This window comes from Chrysochloris asiatica, unplaced genomic scaffold (assembly GCF_000296735.1).
Source record: "Chrysochloris asiatica unplaced genomic scaffold, ChrAsi1.0 scaffold00207, whole genome shotgun sequence".
In the NCBI taxonomy this organism is placed as follows: Eukaryota; Metazoa; Chordata; class Mammalia; order Afrosoricida; family Chrysochloridae; genus Chrysochloris; species Chrysochloris asiatica.
Window position 1 is genome coordinate 491434 of NW_006408725.1, and position 20270 is coordinate 511703.

Genomic DNA, 20270 nt, shown 5'->3' on the forward strand with positions numbered 1-20270 from the left:
AGAGGACTAAAGTGGAGAGTGAAGCATCCAGCTGATAAGAATAGAGGGCATATGCACAAGAACACCCACACTTGCAGATAATACCCACTTGACCTGACTTCAATGGCTGGATGATCAGAACTCAACTAGAAGAAGAAAGAAGAGGGAAAAAAGAGTAATATTATGGATGCAGTAGCTCAAAATATCTTTACAGTGAGGATCATTCCCACCCCCTCCATACACAGGGTAGACAGGGATGGGCAACTTGGACATTGGCTACCCAAAATGGGGCAGGGAGGGGGCCTAAAAAGGCAAGAAGTGACTGGCTTACAAACTTTCAAGAGAGAACCTAGATCCAGAGGGCACAGAGGAAAGTAGAATCTCCACTGAGCAGTATCCAATCTGTGTGGGCGGGGCTGATGAAAGGAGATGGGGATGGCTCTCATGTGGAACAATAGTGAATAATTGCTATCAGGACAATGTTGGAACTGTAAAGGTAGATATTTTGTAGCAAAAGGAGGAGTGGTTGACTTTGCAGGCCAGGAGCGGAGACCTCTGGGACCATCAAGGGAGAAGAGTGGAGTGTGGGACCCTACCCAGAGAAACAGTGACTCCAGAGATGGAGGCAGAGATGATGATGTGGAAAGATAGAGTAGCTGGGGACTCTAGACCCAGAGAGGGAGAGGGGCTGTGTGCTGACAACCAGGGAGTAGGCTTATAGTGTATACCCTTTGGTTGGTTGATGATGCATGGAGGGGATTGTAACCATGTCAATGAAATGATATACAATAGGATGGATGCAAAGCTAATGTTCTCCCATGTAAACTATCACATAATTCACAATAAAACATTTTTTAAAAAATTAAAAACCCTATGGAGCACAGTTCTACTCTGACAAATATGATGTCACCATGAGTCAAAATCAACTCAATGGTACTTAGTTTGGTTTTCTGGTTTTATAAGACAGTCCAATGGACAATTGGAAATGTGGTCTGGAATCAGGAGTGAAGTTAGGGCTGGAAATTGCACACAAATGAGTGCACACACCACATATGAAGGCCTGGGAGTTGATGAAAACAACTGAGGAAAGAGTACCAAGTGGCAGAGAAGAAAGCTAAGAATGCAAATTGAAGAATGCCCTCATCAGAGGTTTGGACCCAGGGAAAGGAGATGAGGAGCAGCTTAATACAGGTCAGAAGAGTGCAGAATCAGGGACGCTAAGGGACGACCTGATGTTGTGGTTAAATGCTGTTGAGTCAGTTCCAACTCACAGCGATCCTGTATAGGGTTTCCGAGGAGCGGCTAGTGGGTTTGAACTGCCAACCTTGTGGATAGCAGTCCAGTGCTTTTCCTACAGTACTATACCAGGTTATCCAAAAAAGGGGCCAGGATATGTGAGCATGTGTGTGTGTGAATGTGTGTGTGTGTTTGAGGATAGAGGGTGGGGAATCAGGACATGACTTGTTCCATGCTTTTGTATGCTTCTTTATCCCCCCTTCCAAGTCCTAGCACCATTCTTTCAGTTATTCAACCATTATACAAACTGAGTGTCGCTAGGTACCAAACATCCTTCTAGGACTGGGAATTCAGTGGTGTACAAGAGTGTGAAACTTGTATTTTCTATTTCTCATTGTTCTAAACTTGTATTGTCTGTTTCTCATTGTTCTAACAAAACAGACAATACACAATAGGCAAGCAAGTCTGAATTCCTTCTCACACATAATGTAATAAGACTGTGTGAAAGGAATAAGCAGGGTAACAGAAACTAATAAGAAGCTGCAGGATAGGGAGCTCTTCTTTCAAAAGAAAGTGGTCATAGGAAGTCTCTCTGAGGAGATGACACCTGAGCTCAGGGAGAGATGCAACCTACTATGCGGAGCACCTAGGAAGAGGGAACAGCATGAACCCTGGAGCTTGGTGTGTTAGGGGAAATGAGGCCAGTGTGAGCAGAGCACAATGAGAATGCTGCTGATGAAGCCAGAGGGAGACCCAAGTCAGGTCCCACAGACATGCCCAATCCTGCTGGGAGTTTGGATTTCGTTGTAAGCTCAATAGGAGAGGTTTTAAGCAGGAGAGAAACCTTACTGTTTTAAAAAAGAGCTCATAACAGACATTGAATAAATGCATGTTGAATGTATCGACAAATGCATAGATAAAATATAGGCATAACATTGTTCAGCAGCATTTAGATTTACATATTTCCTTCCATTAATTTATTGGCTAATATATTTTTGTAATGATTTAGTCTAAAAATCATGATCATAGGCGTCATAGTCTATATAATGACCCATTATCATCCTTGAGGAATCCTTGGGTGACACAAATGATTAAGCTCGTCTTTTAACCAAAAGATGAGTGATTTGAATTCACCCAGAGGTGCCTCAAAAGACAGGTCTGGCAGTCTATTTCTAAACAATTACAGCCATCAAAAGTCCTAAGGAGCACAGTTCTATTCTGACAGACCATTAGTCAGAATCATCTTGATGGCAGCTAGTTTTTCCATATTGTGGTGACTTGTGTGTAGCTGGTATTTTAAATACCAGCAGGGTTACCCATGGTGGCCAGCTCTTAGTGGAGCTTCAAGACTACAACAGACTAGGAAGGAGAGGCAGGCCACTTCTGAATGGTAGTTGTTCTTGTTAAGTGACATTTGAGTTGGTTCCAACTCACAGCAACCCTATATACGGTTTCCAAGGAGACACTGGTGGATTTGAACCACTGACCTTTCAGTTAGCAATCCAGTGCTTATCCAACTCTGCTAAACCAGGTCTCTAAATGGTTGTTGTTGTTGTTGTTGTTAAGTGCCGTCAAGTCGGTTCCGACCCATAGCGACCCTGTACAGGGTTTCCGAGGGTGTAAATCCTTACGGGAGTAGAAAGCCTCATCTTTCTCCCGCGGAGCAGCTGGTTAGCCACTGAAAATCTCAGGAATAGCCATGGAACATTGTCTGATATTGTGCCAGAAGATGAGCACCTCTAAATAAAATTGGAAGGCACTCAAAATAAGACCCCCAACAAGATGGATTGACACAGTGGTAGCAACAATGGAATCAAACAAAACAAGGATTGTGAAGATGGCTCTGGACAGGGCAGTGTTTCGTTCTGTTGTGCATAGGGTCACTGTGAGTCCAAACCAGCTAGATGACACCTAACAACAATGGTTTGGTTTGGGTTTATACCATCCTTGAAACTAATTTGGCCATTTCTAATGTATTTATTTCTTAATAGTATTCCATACTGGTTTTGGGAGTTTATATAGCTGATTAGGTTCCCCTTTAGAGTTCCAAAAAATAGTCACCAGAAGGAGCTCTGGTAGCATAGTGGATTATGAGTTGGGCTATTAACTGCAAGGTCAGCCATTAGAATCTACCAGCCACTCTGTAAGAGAAAGATGAGACTTTATGCTCCTGTAAAAATTTACAACCTTGGAAACCCTATATAGGGTCACTTTGAGTAGGAACTCACCGCACAACACATAACCACCACCACCACCACAATCTTAGCTGATCCCTGCCTTGAATTTAAGTGGCTGAGCAGATCCCCTTGGAAGTCAATTTTGATTGGACCTTTTTTATTTGAAAGCACCCTAAAAGGAATCTTGGCATGGTGTTATAGGATAAGCACTGGACTGCTAACTAAAAGGGTTGGTGATCCAAACTCACCAGCTACTCCTCGGAAGCCCTATACAGGGTTGCTATAAGTCAGAACCAACTCGACAGAAATTTACGACAACAAAACTAAGATTAAGGGTTACTGAAAGAATTTAAGCAATCCACTGATTGTAGAGACATGTTTAAATGTGTTTTGTCTGGAATACATCCATGTATGTATAAACTGAAACCCTCATAGCAATACTTTTTTACTTACCCTCTTATACCTATTCTTGCCTTTTTGTAAAAAGGTATCATACAGTATTTGTCCATTTGTGATGGACTTATTTAACTCAGCACAGTGCCTTTCCAGATTCATTCACAATATAAGATGTTTCAGGGACTCATCATCTTTTATGGCTGTATAGGAGCTCTGGAAGCGTAGTGGTTTAAATTGGGCTGCTAATCTCAAGGTCAGCAGTTCAAAACTCCAGCTGTTCCATGGAAGAAAGTTCAGGCTTTCTGTTCCCGTAAAGATTTATAGCTTCGGAAACCCTAGACAGGGTCGCTATGAGTGGGAACTGTCTCCATGGCACATAACCAACAAACCAACCAAAGGATTGCATTTTACATGTGTGTGTGTTGTTGTTGTTAAGTGCCAATGAGTCAGTTCTGACTCTTAGCAGCCCTGCATGGGGTTTCTGAGGAGTAACTGGTGGGTTTGAACTGCTGATCTTATGGTTCACAAACCAGTGCTGGTCCTACAAGCACCATGCAGGAGTTCTTATATATATATTGTTATTGTTGTTAAGTGCCATCAAGTAGATTCCAACTCATAGTGACCCTGAATAGAATTTCTGATGAGCGGCTGGTGGGTTTGAACTACTGACCTTGTAGTTCAAATTCACCTTGTGATCCAGTGCTTTATCCTATAGCACCACACAAGGACTCAATAAACATAGGTGTATCTAATTTTTTCTAATCCTGCATCATCCAAAAAGAAAAAAAGATCCTCCTTAACTTTCTTTAAATTCTTAACATTGACCCTATACTTTGCAGACTACCTTTTGTCTCATTTCTCCCCTTCATGTGACCATGCAGGCCTGTAATCATGCATTATTGTATAAGGGACTTCAAAAAGTTTGTGAAAAACTTCCATTCTCTTTTAATTTTAATGGATTAAGAAACAGAGGTCCAGTCACCAACTGAAACACAGATCACAGAAGACCTGGGGCACATGAGCTTCATCCATCCACTCATGAGACAGGGAAATTTTCAAAAAGAAAGAGGAATGAATCTTTTGTGAAATTTCCCTGTCATCTTGAGTTAATGATTTTCTACCATGCTGCACAGAGACAACCAGCACCATCAGCTCTTTTATTACCAAGCCCACAAACCCACCATCTATAAACAGTCCTAACCACATCCTTACACTTAAATATATTTTGAGCAGAAGAAGTTATGATCTGCAAGTACAGTGATATTAACATACAAAGTGCTTCTAGCTACCAAGGCACATTCTCACCATCACTTACTTGACTCATTAAAAAACAAAAAAACAAAAACAAACATCAAACTAAAGAGACTGTCACTTCCAGAAAGATGGAATAGACATCTACCCCTATTCCTTCCTTGTAATAATCAAGAAAAAGGAAATTAAAAGTACACAGACTGAAAAGGAAAGAATCAAATTACCCCTATTGGCAAGGACACAAAATCTAAAATACATGAATTCAGCAAGATTGCAGGAGCAAGATAAATATATGCAAATCAATTCCCTTTGTAAATTTATAAGCTTGTGGACACCAAAATTTTATTTTTTATTTTGCTGTCTACATGTTTATTGTATAATAAAATTTCAAAAGGAGAAACTTTCATGTAAATCTAACAAATCATATACAGAACTTGTATGCTGTAAAATTATTGATGAAAGAAACTAAAGAAAATCTAACTACATCAATGGAGAGACATATCATGTTGTTTCTGGTTTGGAAGACTTAATATAATAAAGACACCAATTCTATATAATTCAGCTGATAACATATCACACTTCCTTTCAAAATCCCTGGGTGATTTTATTTGTAAATATAGAAAGATTATTCTAAAACTCATTGTTGTTGTTGTTAAGTACCGTGGAGTCGGTTCTGACTCCTAGTGACACTGCACAGGGTTTCCGAGGGTGTAAATCTTTATGGGAGCAGAAAGCCTCATCTTTCTCCCGTGGGACAAATGTCAAATAGGTACATGAAAACATGTCATTAGCCTTAAAGAAAATGCATATTAAAACAACAGATATATCACTATATTACTATTGGAATAGCTCGAATGAAAACAAAAATACTGATTATACCAAGTACTGGAGTCCTGGTGTGGTGCTGTGGGATAATGAGCTGGACCGTAGGTCCGTTTGAACTGCAAAGTCTGGCAGTTCAAATCCACCAGCCACTCCTTGGAAACCTTATACAGGGTCATTATGAATATGAATCCACTCAACAGCACTTAACAACAATACCAAGTGCTGGAAAGAAAGATAGAAAATCCTGGATCACTTATACATTGCTGATGGAATTTGAAATGGTATATCCCTTTGGAACACTGTTTGACAGTTTCACTAAAAACTAAAACATAAAAACTGTGTTCCTGGGCATATAGTCAAGAAAAATGAAGAGTTATGTTTATATAAAAGCTGTACAGTAATATTTATAGCAGCTTTATTTGTAATTGCCAAAAATTGGAAACAGCCCAGATGGCCTTCAATTAGTTAAACAACTTACGGCACAACTTGCATATGATGGAGTAAATTATTGATACACAAGACACCCTGGATGAATCTCCAGAGAGTTATGCTGAATGAGAAAAAGTTGATCCCAAAAAGTTACCTGATGTTTAATTCTATTTACATATTAAACATTTTGAAATGACACTAATTATGGACATGGAGAGCAGATTAGTGGCTGCCAGGGCTTGAGAAGGGAATAAGGATGAGAGGGAAGAGGATGTGATTACAAAAGAGTCTCATGAGATATCCTTGTTGTGATGGAAATGTTCTGTCCTTGACTGGATCAGTGACAATTTAGTTGTGATTTTCTACAATAATTTTAGATTATGTCACCATTGAGGGTAACTGGGTACAAAGGTACATTGTGGTTAAGTGTCATTGAGTCGGTTCTGACCAGAGGTCTCTGCATTTCTTACAACTGCATGTAAATTTATAATTACATCAAAAGTTTAGTTAACAACAACCAAATAATGAGACCTCAAGACGAGTACTGTATTCATTTTGCTATGCTCCAGTGAGTTCCCAGAGTCCCTACTGTGGTATCAGACACAGAGAAGATGCTCACTAGGTGCTTATTGAATGAACATATTTTGAGAGATTTGAGTTCCTTCACTCCCATTTTACAGGAGCACAGTGACTCTAGAGGATAAGAGTTTTGAGATCAGAGTTTTGAGCCCACAAGTGGCTCCAGGGGAAAAGAGTGAGATCAGAGTTTTGAGCCCACAAGTGGCTCCAGGGGAAAAGAGTGAGGCTTTCTATTCCTGCATAGATTTACAGCCTTGGAAACCCATACAGGATTGTTGAGTTGGAGCTGACTCCACAGCACTTAACAGCTTACATTTTATAGCCGAGGTACCCAAGGGCCTAATGAACTTTGTGACTCAAAATACCAGTAATTAAGCAGCACATGTAGTACTAAAGGAGCTCTGGTGGTACAAGGTTAGGTGCTTGGATGTTAACCTAGAGGTTGATGGTTCCAATCCACCAGCTGCTTTAAGGGAGGAAGAAGTGACAGTCTGTTTCCATAAAGATTACAGTATAGGAAACCCTATGGGCTAGTTCTACTCTGTTGTATATAGTTACTATGAGGAGGAATCAACTAGATAGCAATGAGTTTGGGGTTTTTTGGGTTAAATTAAAGGTCAAATTTTTCTTTTGATTACATAGTCTACTTTATGTCAAGACACATGTCATTCCAGCCTTAAAAAAAAAATTTTTTTCTAGTATATGACTTTTTCTTTTCATCACTGCTAACTTCCTGAATAAATAATATATCCACCACAGGCATTTCCTTATCATTAATGCTAGTTGTAATCCTCTACATTCAAATCATTCAACTCCAACCCCCAAGCCTTCTTCCTTCACTAAAATTGTTTTCCTAAAAGTTCTAATGGATCTCCTTTGTGCCATGATCTCAACCTTCATCATCCTTTCTGCATCCGTAGTGTGGGAACTTTATTGACAAATCACTTTGAGCTAATTTTTTACCGTTATTTTTCCTTAGATAACATCTAAGTCCACCTACAGTTCTGAAATGTTGGGTTTTAAGATTTCTCCTCATTCTCTCATGTCTATCACAGGTATACATTCTTTAGCCCAGTCCGGGGAGTTCCAGGCAATGCTAATCTGGACTACCAAATCTGATATTCTGTGCTTCCTCAAAACCCTCAGTCTTTATAGGAAACAGCCTATGGAATAGTTCACCCTGGCCACCTTCTCCACATAAGAACTCAGTTATTGAGAAAGAACCATCACTGTGGGACTTACTGAACAGGTTGTTCCAGTTCACATTTGCCTTTTCCTCAGACTCCACTGGTTGGAAAAGGAGTACCCTATGATGGCTGAGGTTTTTTAGCAACTCTTCACAGTAAAATGGAATCCCACAGCTCCCCTCTACCAGGTACCTGGAGTGGGAGATAAAAAGGCATCATTTCTTAAGAAAGAAAAATATTTGTGTCCTGTCAATCACTTGAAAATAGCCTCCTTCTCTAATAATTTTTATTCCCTTGTACATCATCCTTGGGCTCCTAGTCTTCTTCATTTTCTGTTTGTAGGAACCACCACAAGGGTCACAGGATATACCACATTAAATCAGTGACAAGCCAAAAGTCAGGATGCTTCATTCCATTAAAAGTTGAGGCTCAACCAAATATATCTAGGTGTCAAAGCCATTCCACCAATTTCTTCCTTTCTGTCTTTTTGTCCTACTGCTTCATTTTCTCTTTTCTCTTTCTAGTTTTTCCCACTGTACTTTTCTGTACCTCAAACCTGTTTTTACCTTGTCTTCATCTTCTCTCAGCTACTGTTATATGATTGAGTCAATGGAACTGAAGGGAAAAGTCCATAGTACACTAAAAATATTGGCAAATAAACAAGGTTCTGAGAATTGTCAAACTACCAATTGAGATGGTTCAACAAATGAATGCAAAGCAGGAAGTGCTCATTCATCTGTGCCAAGAGACTTGGAAAACAGCTATCTGGACAACAAGTGGAAGAGATCCTTTTTGTGTCTATTCCAAAGAAAGGTTATACAACATAATGTAGGAATTATCGAATAACATCACTTATATCACTCGCAAGTAGAGTTCTCCTGAAGGTGATTTGAAAATGGTTGCAGAAGTACATCAACTTGAAATTTCCAAAAATTCAAGCTGGACTTAGAACAGGACATGCATTGAAGGATATCATTGCTGATGTCAGATAGATCTTGGCTGAAATCAGAGAATAGCAGAAAGATCTTTACTTGTGTTTTATTGACTATGTAAAGGCATTTGACTCTGTGGATCATAACAAGAATAGGTAACAGTGTGAAGAATGGGAATTCCAGTACACCTAATTGTGATCATACGGAATCTTCACATAGGCCAAGAGGCAGTCATTTGAATATAGGCAATATTACATGGCTTAAAAATCAGCTAAGTTGTGCATCAGGTTTGTATCCTTTCCTCATGATTATTAAATCTGTATGCTGAGCAAATAATCTGAGAAGATAGACCACATGAATTGGAACATGACATCAGGATTGGAGACAGACACATTAACTACCTGTAATATACACAGATGACCTAAACTTGCTAGCTGAAAGCTAAGAGAATTTGAAGAACTTACTGATAAAGATCTCAGATTATAGCCTTCAGTATAGGCTATACTTCAGCATAAAATACTCACAACTAGACAAATAAACAAAATCATGATAAATGGAGAAAAGATTGATGTCATGGATTTCCTTTTGTTTGAGTCCACAGTCAACATTCATGGAAGTAGCAGTCACGAAATCAAAAGATATATTGCACTGGTCAAATCTGCTGCAACAAAATCTCTTTAAAGCGTTAAAGAACAAAGTGTCACTTTGAAGACTAATGTGTGACTAATCCAAGTCATGGCATTTTCAGTTGCCTCATATGCATGTGAAATAAACAAGGAAGATCAGAGAAGAATCGATGCATTTGAATTATGGTGTTGGTGAAGAAAATTGAATACCCCATGGATTAGTCCTGGTGTGGTACTGTGGGTTTATGCACTGGACTGCAAAGTCAGTTTGAACCACAAAGTTGGTGGTTCAAGTTCACCAGCTGCTTGGAAACCCTACACGTGGTAGCTATGGGTCAGAACTGACTTGACGGCACTTAACAACATCAACAATCAGAAGAAGGAATAGATCTGTCCTTGGAAGAAGTGCAGACAGAATGCCCTTTAGAATCAATGATGGCAAGACAACATCTTACATACTTTGAGCATATTGTCAAGAGAGACCAGTTGTGGAGAAGGATATCGTGTTTGGGAAGGAGGAGGGTCAGTAGAAAAGAAGAAGACCCCCAAAGAGATGGATTGGCAATGTGGCTGCAACAATGGGCTAACCATAGCAATGATTGTTAGGTGAATGCAGTACAGGGCAGTGTTTTTTATTGATTAAAATTTTAATTGTGGGACTCATACATATAACAAAACATTTTCCAATTCAATATATTTATATGTACGAGTTAGCAACATTGAGTCCATTAAACATATTGTGCAACTTCACTACTAGTAGTTTCCAAATTATTCTATCACCAATAACAGAAACTGAGTTCCTCCTAAGAAGTGGCTTCTGGTAATTACTAATAAACTCTGGTCTCTATATATTTACCTATTCTAGATATTTCAAAGTGGGATAATACAATATTTATGACTTTTTTTGTCCTTTATTTTACTCAGCATGTTTTCAAGATTCATGAATGTTGTAGTGTGGTATGTGTCAAAACTTCCTTGCTTTTTATGGCTTAATGATGTTCTATTGTATCTATATAATAGCATATTTTGTTTGTTCATTCATCTGTTGATGGACATTTAAGTTATTCCCCCCATTTGGAACATATTGTGCTTTACTATCACTTGAAAGTACTTTCCACGTGGAGTCATGCTATCAACTTGATAGATATCACAGAATACCATTTGCTTTCCATTTTTAGGGATTACTTTTTTAAATTATGTAAAGCATCTTTCCAAAGTCAAAGCTATGTAATAAGGTATATCTTCAGTTTTGCTTTCCTTCCTTACCCTATTGGTAACCATTTTGATTGATTTTGGGTTTATTCTTCCAACATTTCTTTTAAGAAATGTAAGCAAACACATATATTTCACAACTTTCTTAGATTAGACAGTATGTTATACACACTGCATACTGGGATATATCTTGTTTTTTCACAGAAAAGTGTATCCTTATCACTCCTTCATGCCATACTGCTGCATAGTATTCCACAGTATGGATGTATTATAGTTTATTCAACTCTCTCCTTAGCAGTGGGCATTTGGATTTTCCCAGTCTTTTGCTAAGAAAAATAATGCCCCCCCAAAAAAATTTTTTTTGTCTATATGTCATTTTATATTTTTGCCAAAGTATCTTTGGGATAGATTCCTAGAATAAGGATTGCTAAATCAAAAACTAATTGTGAGTATGAGTATGTGTGTTCACAAATATGCACATACCCAAGAGAGATGGAGAGAAAACTGTGTCTGGAGTTATTTTACATGAGATTTTATTCAAGACATCTTCATTCAAGGGGCAATGCAACATCACTACAAAAAATGGATGCAGATGTCAAGATGGAGCTGTAAACAGTCAGCCAAGGAAGAGGCATTGTCCATGTTAAAAAGTCTGCCATTAAGACCGGTAGAGAGGAATTGCTAAATTCAGAAGCTCACCAGAGAGTCAACTTTAAAGTTCTGCCAAAGACATGGCAAGCCATTACAATATTACAGACTGAATAAGACATTCCAGGTCTGGTCTTCAATGTTTGTAAGTTTGCTTTTCTTTGGTCATTATTGATTAAACTGATTATACCCATACCGGGCATAATGAAAGGGAAACTCAACTGATACATCTAAGCAAAGTTTGAGGAGGTGTAATGGGGATCATAAGAGGAGAAAGTGAGCAACAACCAAGCCTAATGAATCACCTTTTCCAAAAATGTGGCCAGCAGTAGTACTGTCATAGGCATTTTAAGACATATCCTAAGAAAACTGATGAAGTCAGAACTTGAGGAATGAACACAGATGTCAAAATTCCAGGACAAAATGAATTACTTACGAGTCTAGTTCTTTGCGGATCCCACTGACACTAAGGTCAAAACAGATTTTGTTGAGGATGTCCTTAGGCTGTACTGCACCCAGGCTGACATAGGTGGTGTTCCTGTTTTTAATAATTGCCCTGGCAGCTACACAGGGTGTGTCCAAGAAGGGAGAGAGAGCCATGATGATGAAGATGGGGACAGTCCGGATCAGCTTCTCCATAAAGGCCCAGGAGGGTGAATCCACAAACTGGGCCTCATCGATGATGAAAATAATCCTTTCCTCTTTCACTGTCTGAACAAAATAGAGAAATAGAAAAGTGCTGTAAGAAATCTAGTTTTTATATGTATGTAGGGGTATTCAAGGACTCCTGGTGCGGAGCTGTAGAATAAGCGTTGGACTGTGAAACACAAGGATAGCTGTTCAAACCTAGAAGCCACTCCTTGGAAGCCCTGTATAAGGTCCCTATGAGTCAGAACCAACTAGATGGCACTTAACAACAGCAACAATAACAATGGGTTTGCAAGGAGTCTGGGTAGGGCAAGCAATTTGTAATTAGCTCCTAACCTTGGCAGTTCAAACCCACACAGTAGCTCTACAGAAGAAATAATTGGTGAACTGCTTCTATTCAAGATTTCAGCCAAGAAAGCCCTATTCTGTGACACATGGGGTAACCATAAGTTGGGGGCCACTCGATAGCAACTAATAACAATAATATGGTATGCATGTTTGTCTATTGAACTATATGATTTTCTTACAATGAAGCTATGTTAAACCTTTTTCTTTCCAATAATTTTTTTATGAATTTAGATTCCATTAATTTGAAATGTATGGTAATTTGAACAGAGCCTTGTTGAAACTGAGTCATACTTGGTCAAACAACGGTATAAAAATAATACAAATATGTTACAAATGGATCTCTGATACCAGCAAAAGCCAAATAAAAAAAGCCCATTACATTAAAAAAATGATATGCTAACTATAAATCATTTAAATTTATTGACTAATGAAGCTCCCCTATGGATGTCCACTTAGCGTTTACATATAGTCTGGTAGCATAGTGGTTACGAATCGGGCTGCGAACCGCAAGGTCAGCAGTTCGAAACTACCAGCTGCTCCGCGGGAGAAAGATGAGGCTTTCTGCTCCCGTAAAGATTAACAGCCTCAGAAACCCTGTGCAGGGTTGCTATGAGTCGGAACCGACTCCACGGCACATAACAACAACAACAATAGTCAACACATACTTACATATATCAGAACTAGGTGCTGGATACATGGAGCTGAATGAAACAGATCTAGTCCCTGCTCTGCTGACACTTATGCTAGTCTAATTTGAACTATGGTATATGTTCATTTAAAAACAGATCTCCTGTCCCTTTTATTGTGTAGGCTACTTTTCTTCTCTAAAGAAGCTCTGGTAGTACAATGGGTTAGGACTACTAATGCAAAGTCAGCAGTTCAAATCTGCCAGCCACACCACAGGAGAAAGATGAGCCTTTCTGCTCCTGTAAAGATTTACAGCCTCAGGAAGCCTATACAAGGTCATATGAGTCGATACCAACCATCACCACTTTTCTCTAGTTAGTCTTAATTATTCATTCATAAAGCATTGATTGTATACCTGCTAAGCCAAGACACTATTCTAAATGCTGAGGATACAATACGAAACAAGACATGAAGCTCACAATTTTTAATGTCAATGCCTTACACAGTAGGCCCTGCATTTATGTGAATTGTGTAAAATATAAAAAACCTTTTACCTTATCCTCATTGCTTGCCACAACTCTTAGCTTTGTTTGGCTCCCCATGAGAAGAGATTGGAGCAAACCATTCTTTCCCTCTACATTTTTATGAACAAATTTAACATTTCACAAGATACAATCTTTATAAAGTATTAACAACTTACTTTATGACATGTACATAATATGTCTACTCCTTTGTTGTCAAATGCCACTGAGTTGGTTTCTACTCAAAGCGACCCTGTATATATCCTAGGAGAAGCTGGTGGATTTCAACTGCTGACCTTGTGGTCAGTCAAGTGCCACCACACCAGAAGTTGAAAATATTTAGCCCATCACTGACTCAGATATTTTACTTAGTGGAGAGATTAACGTTACATAATGTTTGCTTGTTGGTTGTTTTTCTAAGAGGTGTTTTTAAAAAGATGAGACAGATAGAAAAGTAAGGTGCAGTAATATGATAGTCTTTTCAGTAAATTATTTGTGAACTGAGGAAACTAAGGAAAAAAAAAAATTCAATAGTACATTGTTGACCCTGGTTTTTCCAACTTTACAATGAAGCAATTGAATTGGGTTCTCTCATATATGAATAAAAGACAATATTTATATGACATTAGTGTGGTGATCTTTACATAAATTAACTCATTTAATTTTCACTATGTCTGTGAGAGATTGCACAGTTAGGCCAATTTACTGAGAAAATTTAGGCAAGACAGTTTAGGTAACTTGCCTAAAGTCAATAGTTAATGATCCAAAGATCATTGTCAGAGAACACAAAGCACAGCTCTAGAAGGGGTTACCAAATTGGATTGTGCATCAAAATCAACTAGAGCCATGAAAACAAAAGGAAATACTAAATGGATATGAGCCTAACTTGAACCCTTGGCGTTGGTGTTATGAGGAGCCATCAAGTAGGTTCAAACTCAGAGTGGCCCTATGCACAACAGAATGAAATACTACTCCATTCTTTGCCATCCTCACAATTGTTGTTACCCTTAAGTCCATTATTCTACCACTGTGCCAATCCATCTGGTTAGGGGTCTTCCTTTTTTTCCCTGTCCCTCCACTATACCAAGCATGACGTCCTTTTACAGAAACTAGTCCACCCTGATAATATGGCCAAAGTATAAGAAATGGTGTCTCACCATCCTGACTTCCAAGTAGCATTCTGGCTGTACTTCCTCCAACACAGATTTGTTTGTTCTTCGGAAGTCCTTGGTGCTTTCAATATTCTTCCCTGACACTATAACTCAAATGCATCAATTCTTCTATAGTCTTCCTTATTTATTGTGCAACTTTCACATGTATATGATGGTGGTTAAAGCTATTGAAAATATCCTGGCTTGAGTCAGGCATACCTTAGTCTTCAAACTGATATCTTTCCTCTTGAACACATTAAAGAGGTCTTGTGTAGCATATTTGCCTAATACAATACACCATTTGATTTCTTGATTATTGCTTCCAAGACTGTTGTTTGTAGATATAAGTAAAAAGAAGTCTTGGACAACTTGTATCTTTTCTCCATTTATCAGTTGTTATTTATTGGTCCACTTGTGAGATTTTTGTTGCCTTTATATTGACATGCAATCCATATTGAAGGCTGTAGTCTTATGATCTTCATCAGTATGTATTTTAAGTCCTTTTTGCTTTCAGCAAGCAAGTTATAGCACTTGCATATTGCAGATTGTTAATGAGTCTTCCTCCAGCCCTGATGTCATGTTCTTCTTTATATAAATCAGCTTCTCAGACTATTTGCTCAGCATACAGATTGAATAAGTAAGGCGAAAGAATGAAACCCTGGTACATACCTTTCCTGATTTTAAACCGTTAAGTGTCCCCTTGTTCTTTCAAATGACTGCCTCTTGGTCTAGATATAGGTTCCTGAGTACACTTAAGTGTTCTAGAATACCCATGCTTCCCAATGGTATCCATAGTTTGTTATCCACACCATCAAAACCTTTTTGCATAGTCAGTAAAGCACAAGTAAACATCTTTCTGGTATTCTCCGCTTTCAGTCAAGATCCATCTGTCACCAGCAATGATATCCTTAGTTCGGCATCCTCTTCTGAATCTGACTTGAATTTCTGACAGTCTCCTGTTGATGTACTGTAGCAGCCGTATTTTAATTATCTTTAGCCAAGTTTTATTTGCATGTGATATTAAAGATATTATTTGATGATTCCCTCATCCTGTTGTGTCACCTCTCTTTGAAATGGGCATGAATACGGTTATTTTTCCAATCAGCTAGTCAGGTAGCTGTCTTCCAAATTTCTTGGCATAAATGAGTGATCATCTCCAGTACTGCACTAGTTTGATTAAATATTTCAATTTGTATAACATCAATTCCTGGAGACTTGTTTATCACCAATGCCTTCAGCACCATTGGTTCTTGATCATATGCTACCTCTTGAAATGGACCATTACTTTTTGGTACAATGACTGTGTATTCCTTCCATCTTTTTTTTTCTTCTTCTTCAATTTAAGTTTTTTGTTTTGTTTTAAGTTTTTATTGAGTGATAGTTTCCATGGGAGAATATCGGTTTTACACTCATTGTTTTATTGCAATGATTACAGTCTCCTCCATGCATCATCATTCAACAGTATTTGCTTCTATTCCCTCTGTTTGTTTTGTTTTGTTTTGTTTTGTTTTGTGTGATGTACACAAAAACACTCAGGAATATGTAACCACTTAAACAACCAAAGGGCACATTCTGAAGTCTGCCTCCTGGCTGCCAGCACACAGCCATATTCTTTTCATGTGTCTAAAGACCTAAGCTTCTCTCTCTCTCCATGTCCTCATCTGTGCCTCTATCGCTGGTGTCACCGCTTCTTTAGATAGGGTCCCGCTTTCCGCTCATGCTCTTCTCCCTTGATGGTCCTAGGGTCCTCTGTTCCTGGACTGTAAGATTAACTACTTCCCTCTTTGTGTTACAAAACTTCTTCCTTTACAGTTGTGACAATCATAATTAGTCATGATAACAATTACTCACTATTGAATCATAAGAATCTTATCACCATCTCCTTTCACCAGACTCATCCAGACAAGATGAAAACTATTCAGTGGGGATTCTACCTTCCCCAAGCACATTCTGAAACTAAACCCCTCTTGAAAACTTGTAAGTCAGTCACTTCATGCCTTTATAGTCCCGTCATTTTAAGTTGCCCGTCCCTATCAACTGGATATACAGAGGGGATAGGATTGATACTTGATGTGAAGACTCCTTCCCTTTCAGTTAGTATTTTGAGCTACTACATCCATAAGTATAGGTCAATTTCATCAAATTGTAGCAATTTACACTTGTTTCCTTTATCAAAAATTGTTCCTTCCATCTTCTTTTGAAGCTTTCTACATCATTCAATATACATCATTCAATACATTGAATCCTTTAATACTTCAAACTGAGATTTGAATTGTTTCTTCAGTTCTTTCAGCTTGAGAAATGCTAAACTAGGTCTTTGTACATTTCATTATAAAAGTTGACTTCTCAAGCTGTCCTTTGAAATTTTCTGTTCAGCATTTTTACTTCATTTCTTCCTTATGCTTTAACATATATGTTCTGGAGAGCAAGTTTCAGAGTCTCTTCTGACATCAGTTTCAGTCCTTCTTTCTTGTCTCCTTAATGACCTTTTGCTTTCTTCCTGGATGGTATTCTTGATGTCATCACACAACTCTTCTGGTCTTTGGTCATTAGTGTCTAATGCATCAAATCTGTTCTTCAGATGATCTCTAAATTTAGATGGGATATGTTAAAGGTCATATTTTGGGTCTTGTGAATTTGTTTTAATTTTCTTCAGCTTTAGCCTGAACTTCATATGAGCAATTGATGCTATGTTCCACAGTCTGCCCTTGGCCTTATTTTAGCTGATGATATGCAGCTTTTCTACCATCTTTTCCCACAATGTAGTCAATTTGATTTCTGTGTATTCCATCTGGTGAGGTCCATATGTATTGTCATCTTTTATGTTGTTTAAAAAGGTATTTGCAATGAAGTCATTGGCCTTGCAAAAGTCTATAATGCAATCTACAGCATCATTTCTATCACCAAGACCATGTTTTCTAAGTGCTGATCTTCCTCTTTGTTTTCAGCCTCTGCATTCTAATCACCAGTAATTATCAATACATCTTGATTGCATTTTTGACCAATTTCAGACTGAAGAAGTTCGTTGGATTCTTCAATTTCATCATCACTGACTTTACTGGTTGGAGAGTAAATTTGAATAATAGTAGTATTAACTGGTGTTCCTCATAGGTGTATGGATATTATCCAATCACAAATAGCATTATTCTTCAAGATAGATCTTGAAATATTCTTTCTGATGATGGAGGCAATGCCATTCCTCTTCTATTTGTTATTTTCTACATCATAAACCATGTGATTGTTAGATTCAAAATGGACAAACCAGTCCATTTCAGCTCACTAAGGCCTAGGATATCTATGTTTGTGCATTTCATTTCATTTTTGACAACTTTCAATTTTCCTATATTCATAGTTCATACATTCCATGTTCTGAATACTAATAGATATTTTCATCTGTTTCTCCTCATTTTGAGTTGTGCCCCATCAGCAAATGAATGCTTCCTAAACTTTACTTCATTGACATTGTCATGGTCAACTCTATTTTGAGGAGGCGACTCTTCCTTAGTCGTATTTTGAGTGTTTTCCAACCTGAGAGGCTCATCTTCTGGCACTTTATCTGATAATATATTGGTGTTATTCATAATCTTTAAATATTCAATATTCTGGTGCTATCTGACAGTGTTCCACTGTTATTCGTAAGGTTTTCAGTGACTACATACTCGTAAGTAGTCTGCCTCACCTTTGTCCTAGTCTTCCTTAGTCTGGAAGCTCCGTTAAAACCTGTTCACCATGAGTGACCCTGCTGATATTTAAAATACTGGTGGCATAGCTTCTGGCATTACAGCAAAATGCAAGCCACCACAGTACAACAAACTGACAAACAACTGGAAGGAAGCAATATTAAGGCACTCCTTTTTATTACATGTAGCTAAATTCTGAACAGATTCTGAGTGTGAGATTTGGAAGGATGGAGAAGAATGAAGTTCTGTAGAATAAAGGTTGTATATACTTCAAGGTTTCTTGCCAATGGAGTCTGAACTCATCAGGCCCCCGGGCTTTGTGGTTCAGTCTTCCTATCCTCCCACCCCCCTATTTCCTGACCCACAGAGGCTCTTACTTGCTCCAAGATCTTCATAAACAATGCTTCCAATTGCTTTTGCTTTTTCACAGAGCTCATCTTGGAAGCCTCCCGTGAAATGGGAAACTGTAAAAAAAAATTATGAGACTACTGAATATGGGAATATAGTCAGAGAAGGTACTAGCTATGTGACTTTGGACAAATTACTTTACTGCTCTGTGTCATCACATATTGGATAATCCACAACATCTCTTCCAGCTCTGATACTCTATGTCATTAAATCTAATATGAACAGGTCACATTCTGTATTTGTGATGGCTGTCAACTGAGGGAGCAAAGTAACTTGGTGCCACAGACTAGTTATGATGAAAAGATAAGTAAAAATGAATCCCTAGGTTATCAGTGAGATTTTCTTGAGGATGCCATTTCTAAATAATTCCGAAAATTATCAAGAATGTAGATGTGAAAAATACATTTTAAAAAGGAATGTAGATGTGCATTCAGAGAGGACAAGGAAGTCATTTCCTCAACACTTGGATGCTCCAGATAAGGAAAAAATAATAAAGGCCAAAGAGACATACGTTATAAGGCATCAGGTAGGAGTTGCTGCCTCCCGACCCCATCAGGACACTTGTGGAAGTCTAATACTGGCTAGTTACCTGGACATGGAAAATGTCATTGAGAAGACAATGGAACTTTTCATCCAACAGTGTGCTGACTTTATTTTGAAGGTTGGTCTGCCGTTCTTTGTAATGTTTACAAGTGTCCAGACCTAGTACATTTGCCATGAGTATTTGGATGGTATAAAAATTTTGATGGTAGCTAATCTTAGTCAAAGCAATAGCAATAGTCCTGTTCATAAGAAAGTCAAGAGTTAGAGGAGAGTCAATAGATACATATTTTGAAAATAATAAATGTTGAATGAGAGCTCTGACGTTCAGTATTCAGTTGTAATGACTGAGATTTCCCAAACTGCTAGGATACGTTTCTCATCCTACTGATTTCCTAAAGGATGAGACTTTTATTATTCCCTCCTCTCTAGTCTTATCACTCACCCTCTGTGCTCTCGCATAGTGTTTGTTGTTGTTGTTTAAGTGCCATAGATTCAGTTCCAACTCATAGCGACCCTGTATAGGGTTTCCAAGGAGGGGCTGGTGAGCTTGAACTGCCGACCTTGAGGTTCAAACCGACTTCGCAGTCCAGCGCATTAACCCACAGAGCCACACCAGGACTCCGTCCTCACACAGAGTACTGCAAAATAGCAAACTACTGACCCTGCCTAAGCTTGAAGGATCTCGTTTCATACAAACTTTTCAAATTACTATCTAACTTAAAATTGTTTCAGTGGTTCCTATTGCCTGAAGGCCCGAGTCCATTTATGTTACGTACGTCTCACTCCGCCATTTCTTACCATTTTCTGACTAACAATAATTTACCCTCTAACTACATACTGGTGAGAATTTCCTGCATGTGAAAAGCT

At 38.4% G+C, this 20270-nt stretch overlaps 1 protein-coding gene across 1 annotated transcript in view; it reads right to left on the minus strand.

Moving 5' to 3' along the window:
* Positions 1-20270, minus strand: part of ADCY10 (adenylate cyclase 10 (soluble)) — a 135141-nt gene that overhangs the window by 65229 nt on the left and 49642 nt on the right. The window contains exons 14-17 of the mRNA XM_006872618.1: positions 19450-19642; positions 18830-18916; positions 11914-12188; positions 8115-8251 (exon numbers count right to left, since the gene is read on the minus strand). Of these exons, the coding sequence (XP_006872680.1) occupies positions 8115-8251; positions 11914-12188; positions 18830-18916; positions 19450-19642 (692 nt within the window). The remainder of the gene's footprint in view (positions 1-8114; positions 8252-11913; positions 12189-18829; positions 18917-19449; positions 19643-20270) is intronic.